The sequence below is a fragment of the Vigna radiata genome, chromosome 5 (genome assembly GCF_000741045.1).
Source record: "Vigna radiata var. radiata cultivar VC1973A chromosome 5, Vradiata_ver6, whole genome shotgun sequence".
NCBI lineage: Eukaryota > Viridiplantae > Streptophyta > Magnoliopsida > Fabales > Fabaceae > Vigna > Vigna radiata.
The window spans coordinates 34878250-34900477 of record NC_028355.1 but is presented as its reverse complement, the minus strand read 5'-3'; the positions used below and the strand labels follow the sequence as shown (position 1 = coordinate 34900477).

At 28.9% G+C, this 22228-nt stretch overlaps 3 protein-coding genes across 4 annotated transcripts; 2 read left to right on the top strand and 1 right to left on the bottom strand.

Moving 5' to 3' along the window:
• The first annotated feature begins 7734 nt into the window (after nt 1–7734).
• LOC106760661 lies at nt 7735–8931 on the top strand. The gene has a single exon (XM_014644073.2). It carries the CDS (start codon nt 7936–7938, stop codon nt 8683–8685), a length of 750 nt encoding a protein of 249 aa, XP_014499559.1. The 5' UTR covers nt 7735–7935; the 3' UTR covers nt 8686–8931.
• Nucleotides 8932–9088: 157 nt separating this feature from the next.
• Nucleotides 9089–13210, bottom strand: LOC106761350 (APO protein 4, mitochondrial). Of its 2 annotated transcripts, XR_001375681.2 has the most exons (4): nt 13042–13210; nt 12701–12950; nt 10717–11734; nt 9089–9213 (listed from the first exon to the last, which is right to left on the bottom strand). XR_001375681.2 is itself a non-coding variant. In XM_014644896.2 (3 exons), the coding sequence occupies exons 2-3, from the start codon at nt 12943–12945 to the stop codon at nt 10972–10974; spliced, it is 1008 nt and encodes a 335-aa protein (XP_014500382.1). In that variant the 5' UTR covers nt 12946–12950; nt 13042–13210; the 3' UTR covers nt 10541–10971. The 2 variants fall into 2 exon arrangements, 1 of the variants encoding a protein (XP_014500382.1); XM_014644896.2 differs by lacking the exon at nt 9089–9213 and having other exon boundaries at nt 10541–11734.
• Nucleotides 13211–16130: 2920 nt separating this feature from the next.
• On the top strand, nt 16131–17398 carry LOC106760660 (auxin-responsive protein IAA33). Its single transcript, XM_022780356.1, has 2 exons — nt 16131–16904; nt 17253–17398. The coding sequence occupies exons 1-2, from the start codon at nt 16513–16515 to the stop codon at nt 17332–17334; spliced, it is 474 nt and encodes a 157-aa protein (XP_022636077.1). The 5' UTR covers nt 16131–16512; the 3' UTR covers nt 17335–17398.
• Nucleotides 17399–22228: the final 4830 nt, after the last annotated feature.

Here is a 22228-nt window from a genome sequence, read left to right as displayed (position 1 = left end):
CATTCAATTGATTGTTATTAAAGTATATATGGAAATTAAAAGTTTTCTTACACAACAAAAAGATAATAAACAGAAGACAGTCTCATACAAACTCATACACATAAACTCATCCATACAAACTCAATCACATAAACTCGATCACATAAACTTTAGACAACGTAAACTCGATCAACTTCAAAATAGACAACAACACTTTTTCAATATATATAACACTCATATTTTGACAAATATAATATATATAGGGGTTTGCTAACTTGCGTACGCCTGTTTTTCAGTTGGTACATTTTAGCAATGTGTACCGGGTTTCAGTAGACAAAAATATTCTTATATATCATGAATTCTAAGTTTTAAGTTTAAGGGTATTTTAATAATTTTCATTCTCAAAATTAAAAAAATAAAAAAAGAAACCCACAAACCCTTACCCATCTCTCTCATTCCTCTCAACCATCTCTCTTTCATCTCTTTCACTCCAACCAACCTTTTCTCTATCATCCCTACTCTAGCTCTAATTGAAAAAAAAAATCAAAAACACTTGCCTTATTTTAATAATTTTCATTCTCAAAACTAAAAAAAGAAAACTTCAAACCCTTACTCACCTCCTTCATTCCTCTCAACCCTTTCTCCTTCATCTCTCTCACTCAAACATTTTCTCTGTCATCTCTGCACTAGCCCCAACTAAAAAAACATTCATTATTATACGATTTACTTTTGTTAAGAGTTGAGTCATACTTACCTTTTGAAAAAAGTTCATTCAAAATCTCTTTAATTTCATTATCTTCACTGTATATATTATAGCCGACGGGCACAACATGCACCAAGACTTATGAGCATCCTTCCTTTACATTCCTTTACATTCTGAGACTACTACGTAACATTGTTCCGTGGCCATTTATTTTTTTGGTAGAAATTCATTAACTTGTTTTCCTTTACTAAAGAAAAAAACAAATCAAAATACAATAAAATTATCAATTATAAAATCAAACAATAAAAATTCTAAATCTTGAAATTTTATTTATAATTATATAAAGAAAAAATTAGGTGCTTTAATTTTTTTATTCATGGAAGTATTTTTTTTCTCTAACCATTTTATTTAATAATGAGTGTTTTTTTAGTTAAAGCTAGTGTAGAGATGAAAAAGGAAATGTGTTGAGTGAGAGAGATGAAGGAGAAAAGGTTGAGAGGAATGAAGGAGGTGAGTAAGGGTTTGAGTTTTTTTTTAATTTTGAGAATGAAAATTATTAAAATAAGACAAATGTTTTTGATTTTTTTCAATTAGGACTAGAGTAGGGATGANAGAGAAAATGTTGGGGTGAAAGAGATGAAAGAGAAAGGTTGNGAGGAATGAGAGAGGTGATAAGGGATTTGGGGTTTCTTTTTTTATTTTTTTAATTTTGAGAATGAAAATTATTAAAATACCATTAACCTTAAAACTTAGAATTCATGATATAAGGGTATTTTTGTCTACTGAAACCCGGTACACATGGCTAAAATGTACCAACTGAAAAACAGGCGTACGCAAGTTAGCAAACCCCATATATATATATATATATATATATATATATATTACAATAAATTTGGTGTATTTTGTTTTATTTTCTTGTCGGAATTTATTGAAATTGGTTGATTAAATTTATTTATTAACTTGCAAATTTAAATTACTTTGGTAAGTTCATAAATTACCTTTTTAAGTCCGTTTTTGCAAATCTTTCTGTAATTGAATTTTAAAAGAAAAATGTCAATAAAATATATTAGTAATTGAACTTTCTAAAAACCTTTCATAAAATTAGTTAGTAATTGATTTTTTTTTAAAATTTATCAATAAAATTATTATTAATTAATTTTTTGAAAAGTTATTAGTAAAATTCATGAACTATTGATTTTTTTTAAAAAAAAAATTCAGTAAATAATGAACATCAATATTTTTTTGCAATGTCATAACTTATATAAATTAATTAGATGTGAGTGAAAGAAAATAAGAAAAAACGTTGAGAGAAAAATATTTATCACTAATCAATGTTCTTTAATAATAAATAACAAATAGTTATTGACAAATTTTTTTATTAATAATCATTGATGGATTTTGATCCTCAATAATTACTAATGATTTTTTTTATCGGTTGACAAAATATTCATAACTCTTATGGTAATGATTTTATTTACAAACATAATTTTATTATTATTGATGGTTTTTTTTATTATTTATTTTATTATTTTATATTTTCTAAAAATTTTAATAGATCTTTTTATTATTTCAATTTTTAGTAAAACGTTGATCTTTATAAAATTTTATTATAATTTAAAATTTATAAAATACAAAAATAAAAAATTTAAATTAAATTTATACAACGAATTAGATAAAAATTTATTTTACATTTATCAATCTTTAACTAATTTTATTGAAAATTTTTAATGATATAAGATAAGTTTTTAAACTTGGGTATTTTGCTACATTTTTTTAGCTTTAAAGAAAAATTAATTTAAAAATATATTAAATAAAAATTATTATAAAATACATCCGGAACATTAAATAAATTAAACAAAACTTAGCTAAATATTAAATCTATATATTTTTAAAATTAAAAGATTAAATTAAATAAAAATTTTAAAATTATATTAATTTTAACTTTTACTAGTAAAAGTTAAAAAAATAAAAATATTTAATTTTTTTTAAATAAAAAATGTGGACTAATATGTTTGAATCTATCTAACTTTATTCATAAATAAGTGGTTAACTAACTGAAATTAAAAGTGATAATTTTCAACTTTTAAAATATGAATATAAATAAAATTTTAATATAAATAAAAGGTAATTGAAGGAGCATTAGGTGAAGTGATTAGGAGAGGGTCTCAAATAATCCAATGAGAAAGTGTAAGATATTGGCATATTCTTTAACACTTGCGCCAAAAGCAAAGCCAGTTGTTACTACCAATCAATCAATTTATTATAACATTTTTTTAATTCTTTAAATTTATTCTGCTAAATTCTCAAATATCCAATCATCGCATTCTATCCATTTTCAGCTTTAAAAAATGATGTCAGTTTCAAGGACTGTCTTCAAAGGAATGCACTTTACCAGACCAGTTGTACTTAAATAATCATATCTCAATCATTTTATCCCTTTCTTAAAAAAAAAAATCAATTTTAAAGTTAATAAATATTTATTTAGAGTAATTTGAGAATAATTTTATAAAGTCTTAATTTAGTTATTTGTAAATTTTACTGTTTCACATGATTTTTAGACTTTTTTAAAGTTAATATATATTTAGTTATTTGTTAATTCAATGTAACGCTCTTAAAAGATCTACAGTCTTTCTAATAATTGGTTTGACTGTTATAAAAAAATTGAAATAAAAATAATGATTTTTATTTTAAAATTTAATTTTATATGCTATACTTGCATATTCTAATGAAAAATCTTATGTTAATGTTATGATTCAATATATTAAAACATTCTATTAATAAACAAATAATTTCCTTATTTAACATATTAACCTTCTACGTCTTCCTTGCTATGAGTGAATATTAAAATGATGTGTTAAAAAATAAAATAAGCAAAAATACCATAAAAGTAATAGTAATAATAATAATAAAATTATGTATTCAGTATCTTAGAATATTTTACAAAGACATGAGATAAAATTTATTCTGTAGTGTCCAATAACAAACACTTAAGGAAAAGTTAGCTTAAAGTATAGAATAAATGATGTTTTAGTTCACTCTTTATCTCTTTATTCCATTTCATATTTTAAATTCGTCAATTATAAATAAAAAATATATATATCTTTTGCTCCATCTTTCTTACATAAGTCTAATATTTTGTGCTTACTTCCATAAGTAGATTCTGGCTGTAAAGTGTGAAAGGATTACCTTTGCCACCAATGGTTGGATGCAACATAATGGAATCTCTTCCAACAAAGACAGATAAATTTTTCAATAATGTAATTTTTTACATCCATTTTGTATATGAAAAATCATTCTTAGAAAAAATATTAGAAAGTAATTTTTAAGTCTAATTCAACCTGTCTGACAATGAGTGAAATAAAAATGTTTAAAACACAAGAAATATCATTATGATAAATTTTAACTATGACTCTGATACCATATTAAAAAGTAGACTTAAACCTAACTCATCCCACAAAATCAGTTTGTATGATAAGATTTACACTGTAATTATATATTATAATTTGACATTATCTCTAATCGATGTAAGACTTCTAATAAAAAGTTCTATCCTAGAAAACTTGGACATCACTTCATAAATTTTAATTAAATTTAATACATTCTTACATACCATCACTGCTTTTTAAGATTTTTTTTTTTCTATATTAATATTATCTATGATGTTCTGATTTAGTGTAAAATGAATTTTTATAAAACTGATTGAAATTTATGAGCTTTGGGAGCTAAACGTTGAATATTGAAAATTTCATTTGAAGATTATTAGTCCGACAGAAAAGAAAAGGAATAAAGTTTAATCGAAAGTAAAATATAATAAGTAACTAAAAATGATTAGCATTTTTATCTGGAATTAAAGCTAAGCAATGTGATATGAGATTTAGATATTTTCTAAAAGAAGCTTCAATAGTACGTTTTGTGAAGTGTGAAATAAGATTGATTATTAGGAATGGATGAAACCAAAAATGGTTAGCTCAGAAATTTCCTCAAGTAACATTACATGCCTCACAATTCCATTTCTGAAATATATGTTGGACAATAAACAAATAATAATTATAATATTATTATTATTATAAACATGACTCTCTTTTTTTTTAGTATACGTGTTGGCCCTCAAATTGATTGGTTTGAAATGGAACATGTTAGGAATTATTATATAGGACAAAAACATAGAAATAAATAAAATAAGTTACATTGAAAAGAAGAAAAAATGGAGATTAAAGGACAGAGTGGCAGTAAGATATTGTGTGAAAGGCAGGTGTGATAAATAAATAGGAATATATATTAATAAGTTTAATAAATATATTAAATTTAACCAATATAACCTTAACTGAATATATTTTATAAATGACAACACAGTTTTATAGTTTAATTTAATAGCTTTCTCTCAGTAATTAATAGTGAAATAGTAATATGTAGTATTTGTTGTTGATATATGATTAATAATATTCCATTCGTCATTTATTCAGGGTCGTTGTTTTTACATTATTACTATCAATTTAAGAAAAATGACTATATTAAAATTGAAAAATAATATATATAATATTGCGAGATATGTTATTAAACCTAATTTTATTGAACGTGTGAATGAATTAGTACATAACGCTTTAAAGTTGAAATTAAGACTAAACATATATTATTAGATTCTAAGACAAATTTAGACTAAGATAGATACATATATCAAACTTGTAACTAGGGATGAGAATTAGGTGGGGATGTGGATTTAATTATCCTATTCTTTATTATTAAGTATTTAATTGTCAAAAAGAATATATATATATATATATATATATATATATATATATATATAGAATATTAAGAAAAAAATTATAACTACATAAATATCAAACAACAATGCTAAATAAAATTGGATAATTATAAAGTAATTATATATAAAAAAATAGAAATGATAAACTAAATGTCTATAAAATAAGATATGAATTTAACAAAAAGTAATTAATACATGTTTTTTAGTCACTAATAGATTAGAATAAAAGTGTTTTATTAATTTAAAATAAAGACTAGAATGAACAGTACATTTTCATATATAATTTAAGAAACCAAATAACATTCATAGACATACTCATTAAAAAAACTTTATGACAAAATCATGAATATCCATGAAAATGTGTTCATATGTATATCTACTTAATAATTATCTTATTTAACATCAATACATTATTTTGTGTGTTCAAATAAAAGATTACATGTTTAATAAATTTATATCCTATTTATTAATTCAATAAATATACTATATTTATTAAATAAGATACTTTTTAATAGTACTAAATCAATTATATTTAATAATTGCATTAATTATATTTTGTGTTTTCATTAATTAGTGTATATATATATATATATATTGCTTTGTGATGTTACAAATTCTTACAAGTAGCTATAGGTTAAAAGTTGTTGCTATTGGATTCCTGCTGTCATCAATCACTTGCACTGGTATGTAACACACATTTTAAACTTATTTTTGTATTGTGCTTATCTATATGTTATACGAAAACTCTTTAATAATTTTTTATTGTTCTTAGTTTATAGTTAGTTAAATTAATTCTATTATATTGTTTAGTTTGTTAGCCGATAATATGGTTGTCTGATATATATATATATATATATATATATATATATATATATATATATATATATATATTCACTTTGCAGTTTTTTTTCTTTTTTTTTACTGAACTACTTTCAATATGCTTTCAATTGTTTAACTCTCAGAACTTGATCATGAATCCCTCTTTCAATCATACATATTTTTACACTTATTAATGATTTTGTTCTAATTCTTCAATGGGGAATAAAAAATGAATTTCTTCATCCTCATATGTTCTCAAAAGATTAACTGAACTGACAGTTACAGTTTTTTAAAGCATATGCTAAATCAATGTGGTTAGATGAAAAATATCAGTTGATACATATGAAAAGAAAAACCTGTAAATACTGAAATTTAAGATTTTATGTTTAAGGGAGTGTTAAAATTTTATATTAATAATTCATTTTTAGAGACAAAAATAAGTTATGTTAATTAGAGTAGAATGAATGGATGGAACAAATATAATAGAAAATGATATTTCTGATCAGGTTTAAAATCTATTTCAAAAGATTGTTTTCACAAATGTAAAAATTAATTATAAATCAACTTTTTGGAGTGTTTATGAAAACCTTTTATTATATTTTAGATGGTGTATGTTTTCTGAAAGAAAAATGAAATTATTTGGAAAGGTCATTGTCATTATTTTATTATAACAGATGGTGCATGAAGTAATTTGAGGGTGTGAAGAACAATCGTTTCATAAAAAGCCTAACCATGAAAAAAACAAGCCATTATCCAAGGTTCTCATCAAAATACTTAGGAATTTTTATATTGAAAGGTTATAACAAAATTCAATTTTTGAACAAAAGGATAAAGCATGTTAATTAGCAAGAATATTATACCTTCGAAGTTAAGTATACGCAAATAACATTGAAAATCCTTGAGTTCTTTTTCTTTTTGCAACTTTTTCCAAAAATCCCATGGAAAGAGAGAGTCTCACTCCAATATGAATGCACATTTATTTCAGTAATTAACTTTAAGCCCACCAGTATTGCAAAATTATATTGTATGGTTAGTCAGTATAGTTAGTTTAATATGTAGTTTATCGGTTAAGTTTTTTTAATCAACAAAATCAAAGTTCTTTTTTTCTCTGTTTGCAATACTTTCAATACTCCCTTTTTTTGGTTCTTTTTCTGCACTTGAGTACTTGACAAAAGTAGAACCATGGTAAGAAAATTGACTTGAAGTTCAGGTATGACTTAATAACAGAATGATTGCTGATTAATGGACTAAACTATGCAAAAATCTCAATGTAAATATGCTCCAAGTTTACACTAAAATTACAAACTTGTGAAAATATGCTCCAAGTCTTGCTTGATTATGATGTTTTCTTTGTGCATTACAACAAGAGAATGAGTAGTCAATTTCCGAGAATGCAGTTTTCAAAGATAGACATGAGAATATAGAGAGGTGTTTTTGCGTGAATTGAGCTTAAGCCCCACATTCTGTAAAGTTGTGGAAAGCTCATATCTTTAACATGTTTTTAACAAATTACATCCCTTTGCTTGCAGAATCTCATGAGCCTAACCAATCATTTTGATTGTCCTCATAGTTTGTTACTGACACATTGGAGGTACTATTTGTGCAAATTAAAGCTGCTCTAACATTCTGCTTTTGTTTCCCTTTTTCCTGTCCAAAAACATCAGGCTCCACAATGAAGGTTGCTATTGTCACAAGAGCAAACCAATTTTTCATTGAAGTTGGTGCCCAAGAAACAGTTGTAGCAATCAAGAAGAAAATAGAGCAACTTCATGGGGTTCCAGTGGCTTCACAAGTCCTATCTGTTACTGGGTGGGAACTAGTTGATGGATTAGACATGGATGACTATCCAATAGTGACTGAAGGTACAAAAATTGACCTCACCATCAAACCAGCAGAGCCACACCCTAACAAAATGCAAATCACTGTGAAATTTTCAGCTAAAAAGCTCAGCATTGAGGTTGACAGAACTGACACTATTCGTAGCTTGAAGGAAAAAATTCACATCATTGATAGCACCCCCATCAAAAGAATGACACTTTACTTTTCTGGAACTGAACTGGATGAAGATTTTAGAACCTTGAGTGAATATGGCATACGTGAATTTTCTGAGATTGTGGTCTTCCTCAAGACCATGAATCGATCAAGAGATGAACCTCCCACAAGGAAGTTAACCTTCGTTGTACAAACTTCTTCTAGCTTGCTTAATGAAGCCACCATTCCACTGGAGATGAGAGATGCAAACACAGTGAACGAGTTGAAGCAGTTACTGATAAGCAGAAAGATTCTGCCTGGTGATGACTATTTGTTTATACATAGACAGAGGATCATGCGTGATAGTTGTAGCCTCAGGTGGCATGGAGTTGAAAATGGAGACTGTCTCTATGTGTTTAAGGGAACAGTTAGCACTGGTGGGTTTGCATGAGTTTAATTCTAGGTATAATAACTATACAGTGTTGAAACATTTCTTTACATTATTGTTTGTTACATCTAGAGTTAAAAGAGGGGACAACATTCTGTGACTCTACAGGTTTTGTTTTACTTTGTTTGCTTGGTATGTCTTTTGAAAGAATTTGTCATTTACTGATATTCTATACTCACTTTGTTTTGCCATACTTTATTATCGGTAGTAATATTCAAAGAAAAAACATCATAGGAAAGTCATTAAAATTGATTAAATGAATGATAATCACTTAGTTTTGTGGGAATCTCTTCCATTCTGTTCAGTACAAAATGTCGCAATGCTAGTGATTCAGGATTTATATAAACTAAAAATCTTCATAATCAAATGAAGAGAGCCGTTGAGTGTTTCCCTAATTTTGCTTCTTCTGTGGATGAATTTCATGTTTACATTATTAGATAGAACGAAAGTCTTAAAGAGTCTAAAGAAGTGGTCAATCGTAAGTGACTGCTACCATTTTTAGCAATTTAGGCTTCTCTTCACCCAAAATATCTGAGGACAAAATAAAGAAAATCAGAATGGAGACAAAATAATTTCTTTTCTGGTATGTTCAGATGCATCCACTATAATTAAGAAGAATAATATGAAGATAAAAATAGTTAAATTTAACCAATATTCGGCCGAGATGAAACTTTAATAACAGTTGCAAACATTAATATTATTTTATTTTTTGTTTTCAGAATTCTCATACACGTTTTGTAGATCTCTTAAGCCAATTTCAGAATTGTAAACATCAGTGTACGATAAATACTGGCAAATGGCAACTGATTAAAAGGAATTGAATGGTGGGATAAATCTAGGCTAAATGAGATGTTTAATCCTACAAAATCAAATTATTTTTGGAAAGGAAAACACACACTCCTTTTGATCCTTAATACGAGACAAATGTTAGAAGAAATTAATGGTCAATTTTAAAAAGCATTTTATAATTTTTATAAAATATTATATTTATTGAGTAGGTGTGTTTATTTTTTTATTAATGAATAACAAGATAATTTTAAAAGTTATTAATAATGAGAAGAAAATTGGTACATGATAATGTTTTTTAACAAAATTAACTGAAGTAATCAATTTTATTGATACATTTGATATGCTAAAATTACTTTATATTAAAAGCAAGTAAAGTAGAATATAAGAATGACATGGTAAAAAAGGATTAACAAAATCTTCCATTCACTCATAATCTTTCTAGGGTCACCTTTCAAATCTATTGACATTATTAAGGTTATCATATTTAAGATATTAGCTGTTTTTATTTTGGTGATTTTTGGCCGTTTTTGGTGGACCAAGAGGGAAGAACTCAAGAACATGGAATGTTTGAATATGTGGAAACAAACCTTCAACTGAAGATAAAAGAAGCAGAACTAATGTTTAAAATCATTCCATTTAAAATATTATCTATTATATTAGTTGATCATCTTCCAATCTGGAACTATGATATATTGGAATAAATCTCACAAATGAGATGATCCCAGACCCTTCTATCATCAATGTTTCAATTTAAGTTTGTTGTCATCATTTAGGTCACACCACATGCAAAGTTTGTCAACTTTGTTCTTAGATAACTGCATTTTGTTTAAAAAAACTTCTCAACAATAATTTTTTTACCACAACACAAAGTCACAGATTTCTTTCAGCAAACTGAAACAATTTCATTTAAAATTCAAGCAACTTATTTATAAATAAAAACTAGTGCATGTTTTTCAGGTTAGGTTCCAACCTTAGAGGAAGCCAACAAATACAATCTTATTTCAATCAGGAGTCATAAATTATAACTAAACTAGTAGATAGTTGATAGTAAACAGGAAATAAACGATTCTGTAAAGAAAGCAATTCTTCCTTTTGATATTACAGCAATGTACATATTGCAAACATTTACAACAAAGGAAAAAATTTCCCGGAGGAATAATTATGGACTTATGATTACTCAAAGGAAAAAATTAGTCAAAGGAGAAAAATAATTGGGATCTTTGAATAAGTAGGACATGAAAATACCTTTTGCTTCCAAGCTGAGGAGCGGGTCCGATAAGTAGGGCACGAGATATAGGAACCAAATTTCTAGCTTACTACATGCAACGGAAGATTACAGCAAGATAAGAGGCACATGGATCCATAATCAGATATATTAGACAACCTTAATTATGCAAAAAAGCTGCAGCTGGAAGTAATGACATGTCAAATTTCGCCCTAAACTGTCCCTGACCTAGGGCCTGCCTCCGACCAGACCAACAATTCAACTTACTGTTGCTTTCAAAAGTTTGGTTCTGTAGTGATCCCAAAAATCCTAGTATTGGAAGGACCAGACAAACCTTGCAACTTCATCATATAATTATACTTTTTAGGCACAACGGCACCAGCTTTTGAGCACAGATCCAATACAGCTGGAGCATGCCCATAAAAATTTTTCCCTTCATTCACAAGTACAGGAGGATCATGAGGCCTTCGTCTCCACACAATCTTTGGAGGCACTAAGTCATCCACATTAGCTTTCACCCAAAAGTGAGGTCCTTTCCAGCTCTCATACGCGAAAATGCCACAGAGCCTAGCTTTATGACCAGATGGCCCAACATGAACCTCAGAACAATATTTACAAACTTTTACTGGATAAACCAACAACAACCTCTTCACTCCAGACCTAAGAGCCTCCCAAGCAGTTAATGTTTTATAAGCTATAGAGGCAAGATCGTGTGGTGACAAATTCTCGTTTACAGGCACACTTTCACTGGCAACCTCAAAGTTTGAGCTACTTGAATTAAGGTTTTCATCCGGGAGATCAGCCCCTGCTTGCCAGCACAGCTCAACAACGGCAGGAATGCGATCAAAGTCAAACCTTTCATTATGCCTAATAACACTTTGGAACATGTTGTTCAGGTGAAATGATTCAACAGGGACAAGTATATCATTCAAACCCCCTTTGATCCACTCATGAACCCGGTTTTTGGCACGATGCTTGTAACCCCGGCAGGTCTGAATTAAATGTCCCTGCTCACCAATATATATCTCTGGACAAAATCTGTAAATGAATAATATAAGATAAGGATACAAATGTACAAAATACTTAGAAAAACAACTTTTATCATTTTAAGTAGAAACAACCAACAGTCATTACTAAAAGCATTTAACATTTATAACGACCAGAAAAATACAATTGTTTGTTTGCTCACCTATATTTTAGCAAGCTAATGTTGTGAAACATCAGTTCTTTTACCAAGAAAACATCAGCCTTTTATTCCGTCATTTTACTACTTCAATGGATATTTAAACCAACAAAAAAAGAGAAGGATCAAAACAAGTCCTTTGTTAATCAATGATTGTATGAACAAGATTACAAATGTATTCGATGACATGTCAGTGCAGGCGAAGCTGCCTAATGCAAAAGCACCCAAATGAAATTGAGAGCAACAATCCCGAATACTAGAACTAAAATAAAATCGAGTTGAATGGTCCCTGTCGTTAACATCCCTTTTCAATATCATAATTATAGGACCAAAATCTTTTCAACTTGATCCCTATAAATATTCAATAGTTTTTAAATTCATTCACCTCATTTTTTCCATTATAAGAAAGTAAAGTTATGGAGTTGCAATAAAGTATAAGTGCCAAATTAAAAAATAACCATAATCACATTAAAGAACCAAAGAAACTGCTTAATCTTCTAATCTTTTTGGTCTTGTTTGTGACACGCAAATTCAAATTAAACTCTAACATAAACAAACAAATTGGAAATAATTTACCAACATTAGCACTAAATAAATAAAAAAAGGAATTTATTTAAATGTGTCTCGCAAAAACACTTTAAAAGTCATTTAAAATCATTTCGTTTTGTTAAAGATCATGGGTACTCTTTAGGAGAGGTAACATGCTCAAGTTGACTACTATCTTTATATATCAAAATTATACTCAATAAAGATGTGTATCAGTAATGTAAATAAAAATGCATTTAAAACCCGCTCCCAAAAAGAAAGGATAATTAACTCACTTGCAAGCCATGAGAGGAAGGAAGTTAAGGAGGATAGAAACGCCATGGATAAGAACATTCCTGTCTTGGAGAACCTTGTTGGCGACCGGAATCATTGAGCGAACCGGGTAACACTGTGCCCGATTCTCGATTCTCTTCAGAATCATCGGCCGAAGCTTTCTCAGGTCCGCTTTCGTGCCGTACAACCGCCGAGGGTTACAGGAGAACACGAAACCGTACCGCGCCATCTTTCTCAGACCGTCCATCCAACCTGCAATGGAAAAACACAAATTCTTCTCAGACGGGCATTTCATCGAACACTTGGACGTCATCAACAAAATCAAGTGGAAGTTAACGCCTACCTCGTACGACGTATAAGCGCTACGAGGAATCAAAGTCCCAGTTCAAGTTAAGTATTGTGGATCGTTTCTTCTTTGTCTGCGGATTGAAAAAAGATGGATTAGCCGAGTTGCGGATCACTGCTTCTTCTATTTAGGAGATGAAAGATTTTAACGTAGGAAATGTTTTGCCACATTTGAGAATAAAACTATAGAACATCTCTATTTTAATCTTGGAAAAATTGTTTTCAAACACAATTATAATGAAAATAATAATAAAAAGTAAAAGACAGTAATTCTATACTACTACTATGTAGAATATATTTTTTTTACGTCATCTTTTAATTATAACATTTTTCTTTTTAACAAAAAAAAATAATCTCCTTCTTTGAATAATTGAATATATATATATATATATATATATATATATATATATATATATATATATATATAAAGTATATTATTTTAACTTTTAATATCATATTCATGAGACTTTATATTTTTTAAATTTATACTATTTTAATATAATGTAAATCTGAATATTCGACGCATGTGTTTTTGTTAGTATTTTATTAGTATTAGATCATGAGTATTAAATTATTAAAATAACTTTTTCTTTAACTTAGTATAACATGAGACATAAGTAAATTTTAAAATTTGAAGAATTTTTTTTAAAATAAATATAGACTTAATATAATTAATGAAAATATTGTCTTTTAAGTCAAAATTAACATTTTAACCTAATAATATTAACTTTATTATCTTAACTAAAATCAGGAATGATTATCGAAATCAAGTATTGATTTTGATTTTAAAAAAATTAAATGAATTAATAGACCTGAACTATTTGAAATTTTTTTTAGTTACATCTTGAATTTAAACATGTATAATTAAGAATTACGTAGTTGATAATTTTGAATATGAAATTATTTTGATTTTTAAATTTTAAAAATAAATGAATATAATTTTTTTTTCTAATAATATTAAATTATTAAATAGTATTTTAGACTAATATTTAAATTGGAAATCAAATGTTATAAACAGTTAAAATGTTAGCTTAATATATCATTTAACATGTAAACTTAATTTAATTTAATTTGTTAGATATGTTTATTCATTTTTAAAGGAAAAACTGGATTTTGTAATAAGTGAAGCGGGTTTGGTGTTCTACTGGTGCTGTCTCCGTTCTCGTCGTTAAGAATCGGAGAAAACTACCATCAATTTGTTATGGCTCTAACGTTTCTGGAAGAGGAAGAAGATAAAGTTGACACAAATCTTTTTAAATTCAAAATTGACACGACATGTTAGTTCAGTGTACCAGGTATAAAAAAATGAACAGCTCATTTTGCCACGGGAGCAGTTGAAACGTTAAATTTTCTACGCTGTTAGTGAAAAGGATTAACTTGAACAATTTTTTCAAAAGTTAGGACCAATTGTTACTTTTTAAAAAACGTGGGACTATTTTGAACACAACTCCTCTTTCAAGGAACCAAGATGTAGTAAAAATGCTTACAAAATCTCGAACTACAATTTCTTGAGGCGTGTAGATTCACTGTCCTTAAGGACTTATTCGCGGTGTGTTGCGCAAGTCCCCCAGGATACAACAGGAACTTCTCGAAAATATTCGAAGATCACAGAACTAGCAAGAAACTCTGATAGAGTTTATAAATTAACCTAGAATATTTTTAGAAAATGAAAAGAAGAAAAGAGGAAGAGGAAAGACCATTTTTTGGTGTGTCTTGGAATGGAGAAATGACTCTCTATTTATAGAGCTAGGAAAGAATAAAATCAATAAAAAACAATAAATAATTTGATCGTTGCAACACTTAAAAATTTGACTGTTGGAATATTACCGTTGGAGCACTTAAGAAAATGAATTTGAATATTATTGGCAATTAAAGTTTTGAAAGTTGTAATCCAACGTTTTATTTTGCAATAATATAATCATTATTATAACAATCCCCCACTTATTGCAAAAGAAAATTGAGAAAATAACTTTTATCCTCGGTCTCATAGAATGTAATGCATCAGAGGTGGTATAGCAAGCTATATGAACCAGTCTTAGATCAAGAAACTTAACACACAGTGTAGTTGGTATAGCAAGCTATATGAACCAACGACACTTGACGTGTGTTAGAGGTTTATCAATCACAATACACCCCCACAATTCTTGTTGTTATCGCTGTGTTGCGCTTACTAGGCCATGCGTGTGCCCGGTATTCATGAGTGTTCTAGATATCATGCCAAGATCTCATGCAAGCGGCCCCACTCGACACTCATATAAGTGATTTCATCAATTGTATGCTGCAAATCATACACCACCCATAAGGAATATGAAAATCATTAAAAACTTTGTTTAAATAAAATTCCTTCACCACATAGAATTTTAATGACAAAGTTTAACCNCTNAANAATGCANTCTNTAGCACTTTCACACACACCATAGGAAGGGACATAATTGATTAAAATCAATTTAGTGCTATCAGAACTAACAAGTGACTTGTTTTTACCCATATGAACCTTATTCATGGGATCTCCAATCACAAAGGTTGGGTTACCATCACTTGTTTGTTTGCAAGTGGCTTAAGTCACATTCCCCTCGATGTTTCTAATATCATTTGTCTTCACAAGGGTCTTGTCAGAGGATCCGCTAAATTCCATTCTGACTTCACATAATCAATGGAAATAGTTCCACTCTTTAGTAGTTGTTTCAAATTGTTTCTCAATTGGATATCTTTCCATTGTAATGCTTGTTTTTAGCTATAACTATTGCCGATTGACAATCACAGTGTATTGACACCGATGGGGTTGGTTTTATTCCTAGTGGAATGTTTGCTAAGAAGTTTTTCAACCACTTAGCCTTACTACCAGCCATCTCAAGAGCAACAAACTCATATTCCATCGTTGATCTTGCGATAATAGTTTGTCTGACTGATCTCCATGTAATCGCACCACCCCCAAGTATAAATACATAACAACTAGTGGATTTTGTCTCGTCTGAATCAGAGATCCAGTTAACATCACTGTACCCTTCTAGTACAACGGGAAATCCACTATATTCAATGGCATAATCCACTAAACCTCTTAAGTATCTCATAAGCCTAACAAGTGCACCCCAATGTTCTTGATTTGGACATTGAGTGTACCTACTCAGTCTACCTACTCCATAAAAAAAATTAAAATGACATTTCAGCTTCATCTTCCACCTCCACCAGCTTTCCAAGCACGCCTCTCCCTCCCACTCTGATCTCGTCGGCTCCCACCTCCACTTTCACTCCGACTCCGATGAAGAGGGATACAAATATCATAGCAAAACTCTCTTATTTTTCACTCTCACACGCCGTAATCTCTTCGTGTAAAGAAACTCTGGAAACCTCAAATCCCAGAAACTCAGAAACTCTGGGAACCCCAGTTCCTAGAAACTCAGTCTTAGCTGAAAAATGGAGAACAAGCTTTATTTGAACCAAAACCTCGCCCAAAACCTCGCCCAAGAAGATGAGTAATTGGAACACCGGAGTGGAATTTCCTGTCGGTAACACCGCAGCTTCAACTTCCTCTTCTTTGGCTTTCAATGTCGGTAACACCACCACCACCACCACCAATTCTAACAAGAAATTCCAAGACTTTCCTGGGCTTGAGGACGATGATCTTGTCTCCACCGTGGTTCCCACTGTAATAGTTGTGCTAGAGGGTCGTTCCATCTGCCATCGCATCAGCCTCCATAACCATGGTAGCTACCAAAGTCTGGCCAAAGCCCTACGCGAAATGTTTGTGGAAAACGCTGGAGAGATTGATGATTTTGATCTTCCCAATGTGATTCCTGGCTACCTTATTGCCTATGAAGACATGGAGAACGATCTTCTTCTAGTCGGTGACCTTAGCTGGAAGTAAGCACAGCTCTAACGTTCAATATTTATTAATATTATTGCTACCCTAGTACTTCTTTTTCTTAGTTATGTCTTTTTTATGTTTCTCATTTACAATTACCTTTCATAGTTATTAATACTGTGTAGGCCACATAAGGAAAACGAACATTTCTTTTTGAACAGTTTTTAGATGACATTGGTTATGTTGTTTACAAGTTATTATTAAAATTGTATCTCAGTTTTTTTCATGATAGATATTTCCATTAAAAACTATGCAGATTGCTGGAAAAACAGCAAGAAAGTATATAAACTCATCCTTGATAATAATTATTATGCATTAACTAATTTTATATATGTATTATTAATTAGGGATTTTGTACGTGTGGCAAAGAGAATTCGTATAATTCCAACCAAGGCTAACTCAAGAAAAGGTTCAATAGGAGCAACATAAGCGATGATAACCTGCGACTATGGTACATGGGGGATGTTTTGAGCATGTATAGGAAAAAAAACATTGAAACTAATGAAATAGATTGGACTTCAAGTAGAAAATGTGTTTTAAGACCAGGAACCTGCGATAATGTTAGCAAGAAATGCTGGTTACTGGCTAATAGTCCAACTGGAAGTACATGTAAAGTCTTTGTGTTCTTGTACGAGTAAAAGCCCCTGTTAGCAATTCATGGTATCATGGACTAGAACTACTCTTTATTCTTAGCACTGAGAAAAAAATATTTTGGTTCTATAAATTGCTGCCAGTGTAGGTTTTCATAAAACAATTTTAATTTTTTTTACATAAGCACAAGATTGATATGTGGGTTTTTTTACAAGTCAAGATGAATTACAATCCAAAATTACATATTTGAATATCTTTTTAAAAAAATTATGAAAAAGACTAAATCATACTTATGGACACAATTTCCTTTTACAATTTGAATGGACCCAAATCATATGGAAAATACTTACATTGACTGTTGGGTGTTAGTTTGTTATGTCAACTGAGAGTAAATATATTCATCAACTCTCTGTTTTGCCAAAGCTACCTGTTCACAAATTCAAGCTTCAACAAAAGCTGTAACAGCTTCAAACCAAGAAAAAGGTAGAAAGAGAAAGGGACACTTTAATTCCATGTTAGTAGGACTTGCATGCTAATTCCATGTTAGTAGGACTTGTAGGCGATAGTTACGTAACCCATGCTTTTTATTGTGGGGAGGAGAGAGAGGGAGAGGGGGAGGAAGAAGGAGACAACAACCTCTAATGTCACCTGGGAAAAATCCTAAATTCTCGGTGAAGGTGGAAGATAAAGCAGATGTGTCATTTTAAATTTTTTTAAATATTTACACATTGTAACGTCCACGTATTCATCAAACTTGACAGCTCAGTAAGTTGCACCGTTAAGTTTTTAACGGTGTCAGCGAAAAGGACGGAATTGAACATTTTTTAACAAATTATGAGACCTTATTGAACTTTTTTAAAAGGTAGAATCATTTTGAACTAAACCCATAAAAATAGGGACCAAAATAAGTATTAAATCATAAATAAATCATGTTAAAAGTCATTTTTACTGCTTCTTCTTTTATTAGATGTCTAGGGATGCTTTTTTTTTTCCTTTTCATTTTTTTTTAATCAAATGATTTTTTTTTTAATTTATTTGGATGTGTCAATTTTAAACAAAATGAAAAACCTAAAGCTAAAAACTGTTGCTTAAGTGTTAGACAACGAATTTGCAATCGTTGCGTAGATGAATATGACCTATACTATAGGCAATGAATATGACCTATACTATAGGCAACGATTCTTTTCGTTTAGGCCACAAAATTGTAAAACCGTTGCCTATCATGCAATGTTGAAAAAACTATTGCCTAAGATATGATAATAAGCAACATTTTTCCAAGGCCCTTAACGCAACAGTTTTGTTCGTGTTCTTATTCTTTTAAGTCACAATTATATAAGTGTGGCCATGTATATTACAATATTATTTTTTGAATTTTATTTATATATTCAGACGATCCTATATTAAATGATATATTAATAATTTTATTTTAAAGACATTAATTAAATTAAATAGTAGAAATAAAATAAAATAATTAAAATTGAATGATGGTGACACAATTTCAACCTACATTAGTCTTTGTGGTTTACAACAATAATCGTGGCACAGTTTCCACCTTATTGGTTATATTTTAGACTCTTTCCAACCCTGCATTGCTGCTGATACATGATAGTTTAGTTTTTAGATCAGTAATTTACATAAGGACAAAATCTAAGTTTAAGTAGTATGAACTTACTTTCAGTACAGCGATACTATTTTTCACAAAGGATGATGATAACAATATCATTTTATTGGTTTATTTAAATTTATGTTTAAAAAAATATTTAAAATAATCAATCATAAGTTCACGTATGCATTGTCAAAAAATTATTAAAAAAATATTGTTAAAAGAACTTTTTTTTCTTTTGACAAATTGCTTCATTAGTTTTAGTTACAGAGACAATATCGGAAATAAAGCTTCAAAATCTACATGAGGCAAACCCAAGATTACATAGACTTGAGAGCAGTGTACAAATTCAAGTACGCCAAAAGATGGCAAAATAATGCAAATAATGTGAAGGCTTCTGAATACAAAATTAAAAAGTGATAACGTGAAACGTACATCTAAAAGAAAACTGCATAGCTACCAATTGGGATAAAACATATGTGATGAAAAATGGATTGTGAGACTAACAATTTAATAAGAATAATCCGTCCATATAACATAACAGAGCTACCAATTTTACCTGAACTAATATAATGTTGAGCCCGTTACAACCTTTTAGCTCGAAATGAAGCATCATTCTAGAAAGCTACGCAAGAAAAGCCAATGATGAGATAAGTGATAAAGGATCTATGAAAAACTAAAAGGGTTCAATTTTTTATTTCTTTAAATGTAGTTCATATATCTACAATGGTGGTATTTATGATTATTATTATTGATTGTGAAGTAATTTTGGATCAATCACAGAATGACATGTAGACAATATTCAAATGTTGTCAAAAAATTGTTGTCTAAATATCATTACTAAACAATATAAACAAATATTAAGCATCAAAATTCAGTACACTAAAACATTCACTAGTGTAGTCAGGGAAAACGATAGCAATTATTTTCACTGATAGGCAGCGGTTTCTGAACCAAGGCATATTCAGACGAGGTAAAAAGTGATAGACTTTATGTCTCGGTTCAAAATTAACCGAAACAGTAACATTTTTTATTTTTTTAAATATTTTTTTTTTCACTGGACTTTATGCCTCGGTTCTTGATGAACCGAGGTCGTTTCTCCCCCTCTCCTAAATCTCTTGTTCCTCTCTTACCTCTCTCTCGTCAACAACCAGTTCTCTGGTCCAATCCCTACCTCCTTCTTCGTCCTCTGCCATCTCAACCTCTCCAACAACACCACCTTCCCCTCCAACCTCACCCGCCTCACCAATCTCCAAGTCCTTGATCTCTACAACAAAAACATGACCTGTCCCCTCCCCTTAGCCATCGCCGCCATGTCCCTCCTCTGTCATCTCCACCTTGGCGGCAATTTTTTCTCCGACCAAATCCCTCCCGAGTATGGCACCTGATAGCACCTAACGAGCTCATGAGAAACATCTCTCAAAGCTTGGAAACCTTACTACACTTCGCGAGCTCTACATTGACTACTACAATGCTTACTCCGACATCATCCCGCCAGAGATTGGATAAGTTTGATCTAGTCAGCATATATCAATTCAAGAAAAAACCTATAATAGTAATATAAAATGACACTATTCATATGGTATAAATATTCACTCAATTATTACTATATATTTTTATCATATTGTATGTGTAACTTGAGCATTGTAAACACCTCTTGATCAAGAGATCCCAAATTAAATTAAGAAGATCACAAAGCAAATTAAGAGATGACTGAGACAACTTAATTTTTAACAAATTAATATATAAACAAAAATCACAAATTAATATATAAACAAATTAAGAAGATTACACCTCGATATAAACAAAAACTTTTATTATGATTTTAACTTATAGTAGCATTTAATTTTTACCTAAACTAATTTTACAAATTTAAAATTGTATAAAATTATATTACAAATTCTCACCTAATTACAATGCACTATATTTTCTATAACCACAACAAATTTTTCTATCAGTTATATTATAAAGGTGGACACCACAGTCTACAAAGTATCACCACATTGTGTTTTATTAGACTACTACACTATAAAATGATTTATTTTCTGCCTATTTGGATTCGAGAATAGCAAATTTTTCCTATAAATTTTTACAAATATCAATTAATGTCTTAAAGTAGTTAAATTTAAAATATAACTTTTTATAAAAAAAATGTTATTAATATCGTTTTTGTCATAAACTTTAATAGATTATAAAACTTTGTTCTTGAAGATAATGATTATTAGTATTTATTTAAATTTATATATTTTACATTAAGAAATCGTTGGTTTAGGAAGTGTTGAATTAGCTATTTGTGTAGTATGAAAAAAAACAAAAAACATACAATTTATTCAATATGTATCTTACATAATATGATTTTTTTTAGGAAGAGACTGTGTTGTCATACTTAAATACGATGACAAAGTTAATTTACTTCATGTCCTAAATAATTGAATAATTTTATTTATCTATAAAAACTATACAGTACAGTTTATAATAATGGGATAAAAAGAGAAAGAAAAAAAAAAGTAAATTGTAATAGGCCGATGAATAAAGATAATTGTTAATGAAAAATATTCTTTTACACGTATAAATCTTTTACATTCATTTAATGTTATTATTTTTATTTCTTTTTTAAAAAATAAAAATTTATATTTTTATAACTATTTTATGTTAAGATATGATCAGTCATTGTTAAATAAAAGAAACTTCGAAATAGTTATTCTTAATTACATCAGAAATTGACTTGATCATATTAAAAAATATTAAATTCTATTATAACAATTTTTAATTTATACCGTGCGTAACAATATATTATTACATCATTCTTTTTCTTTTTACACATTTTTTTGTTTGTTTTACAGCATTGTATTTCTAAGCTACAAAGTGAGCTCGGATAGTTTATTTTAGTTTTTTTTTCTTTACAGCATATAAGCAAGAAAAACTTAAGAAAATATTTATATTTTATCAATCAGGTAAATATAAAATGTTCTATAATCCGTTTAAAAATATTCATTAACAAACTACAAATAAAACATTATTTTAATAAGTTTAATCATGTTTCAACCTTTTGATAAATAAATAAATAAATAAATAAATAAATATATATATATATATATATATATATATATATATATTTAAAAATTTTAA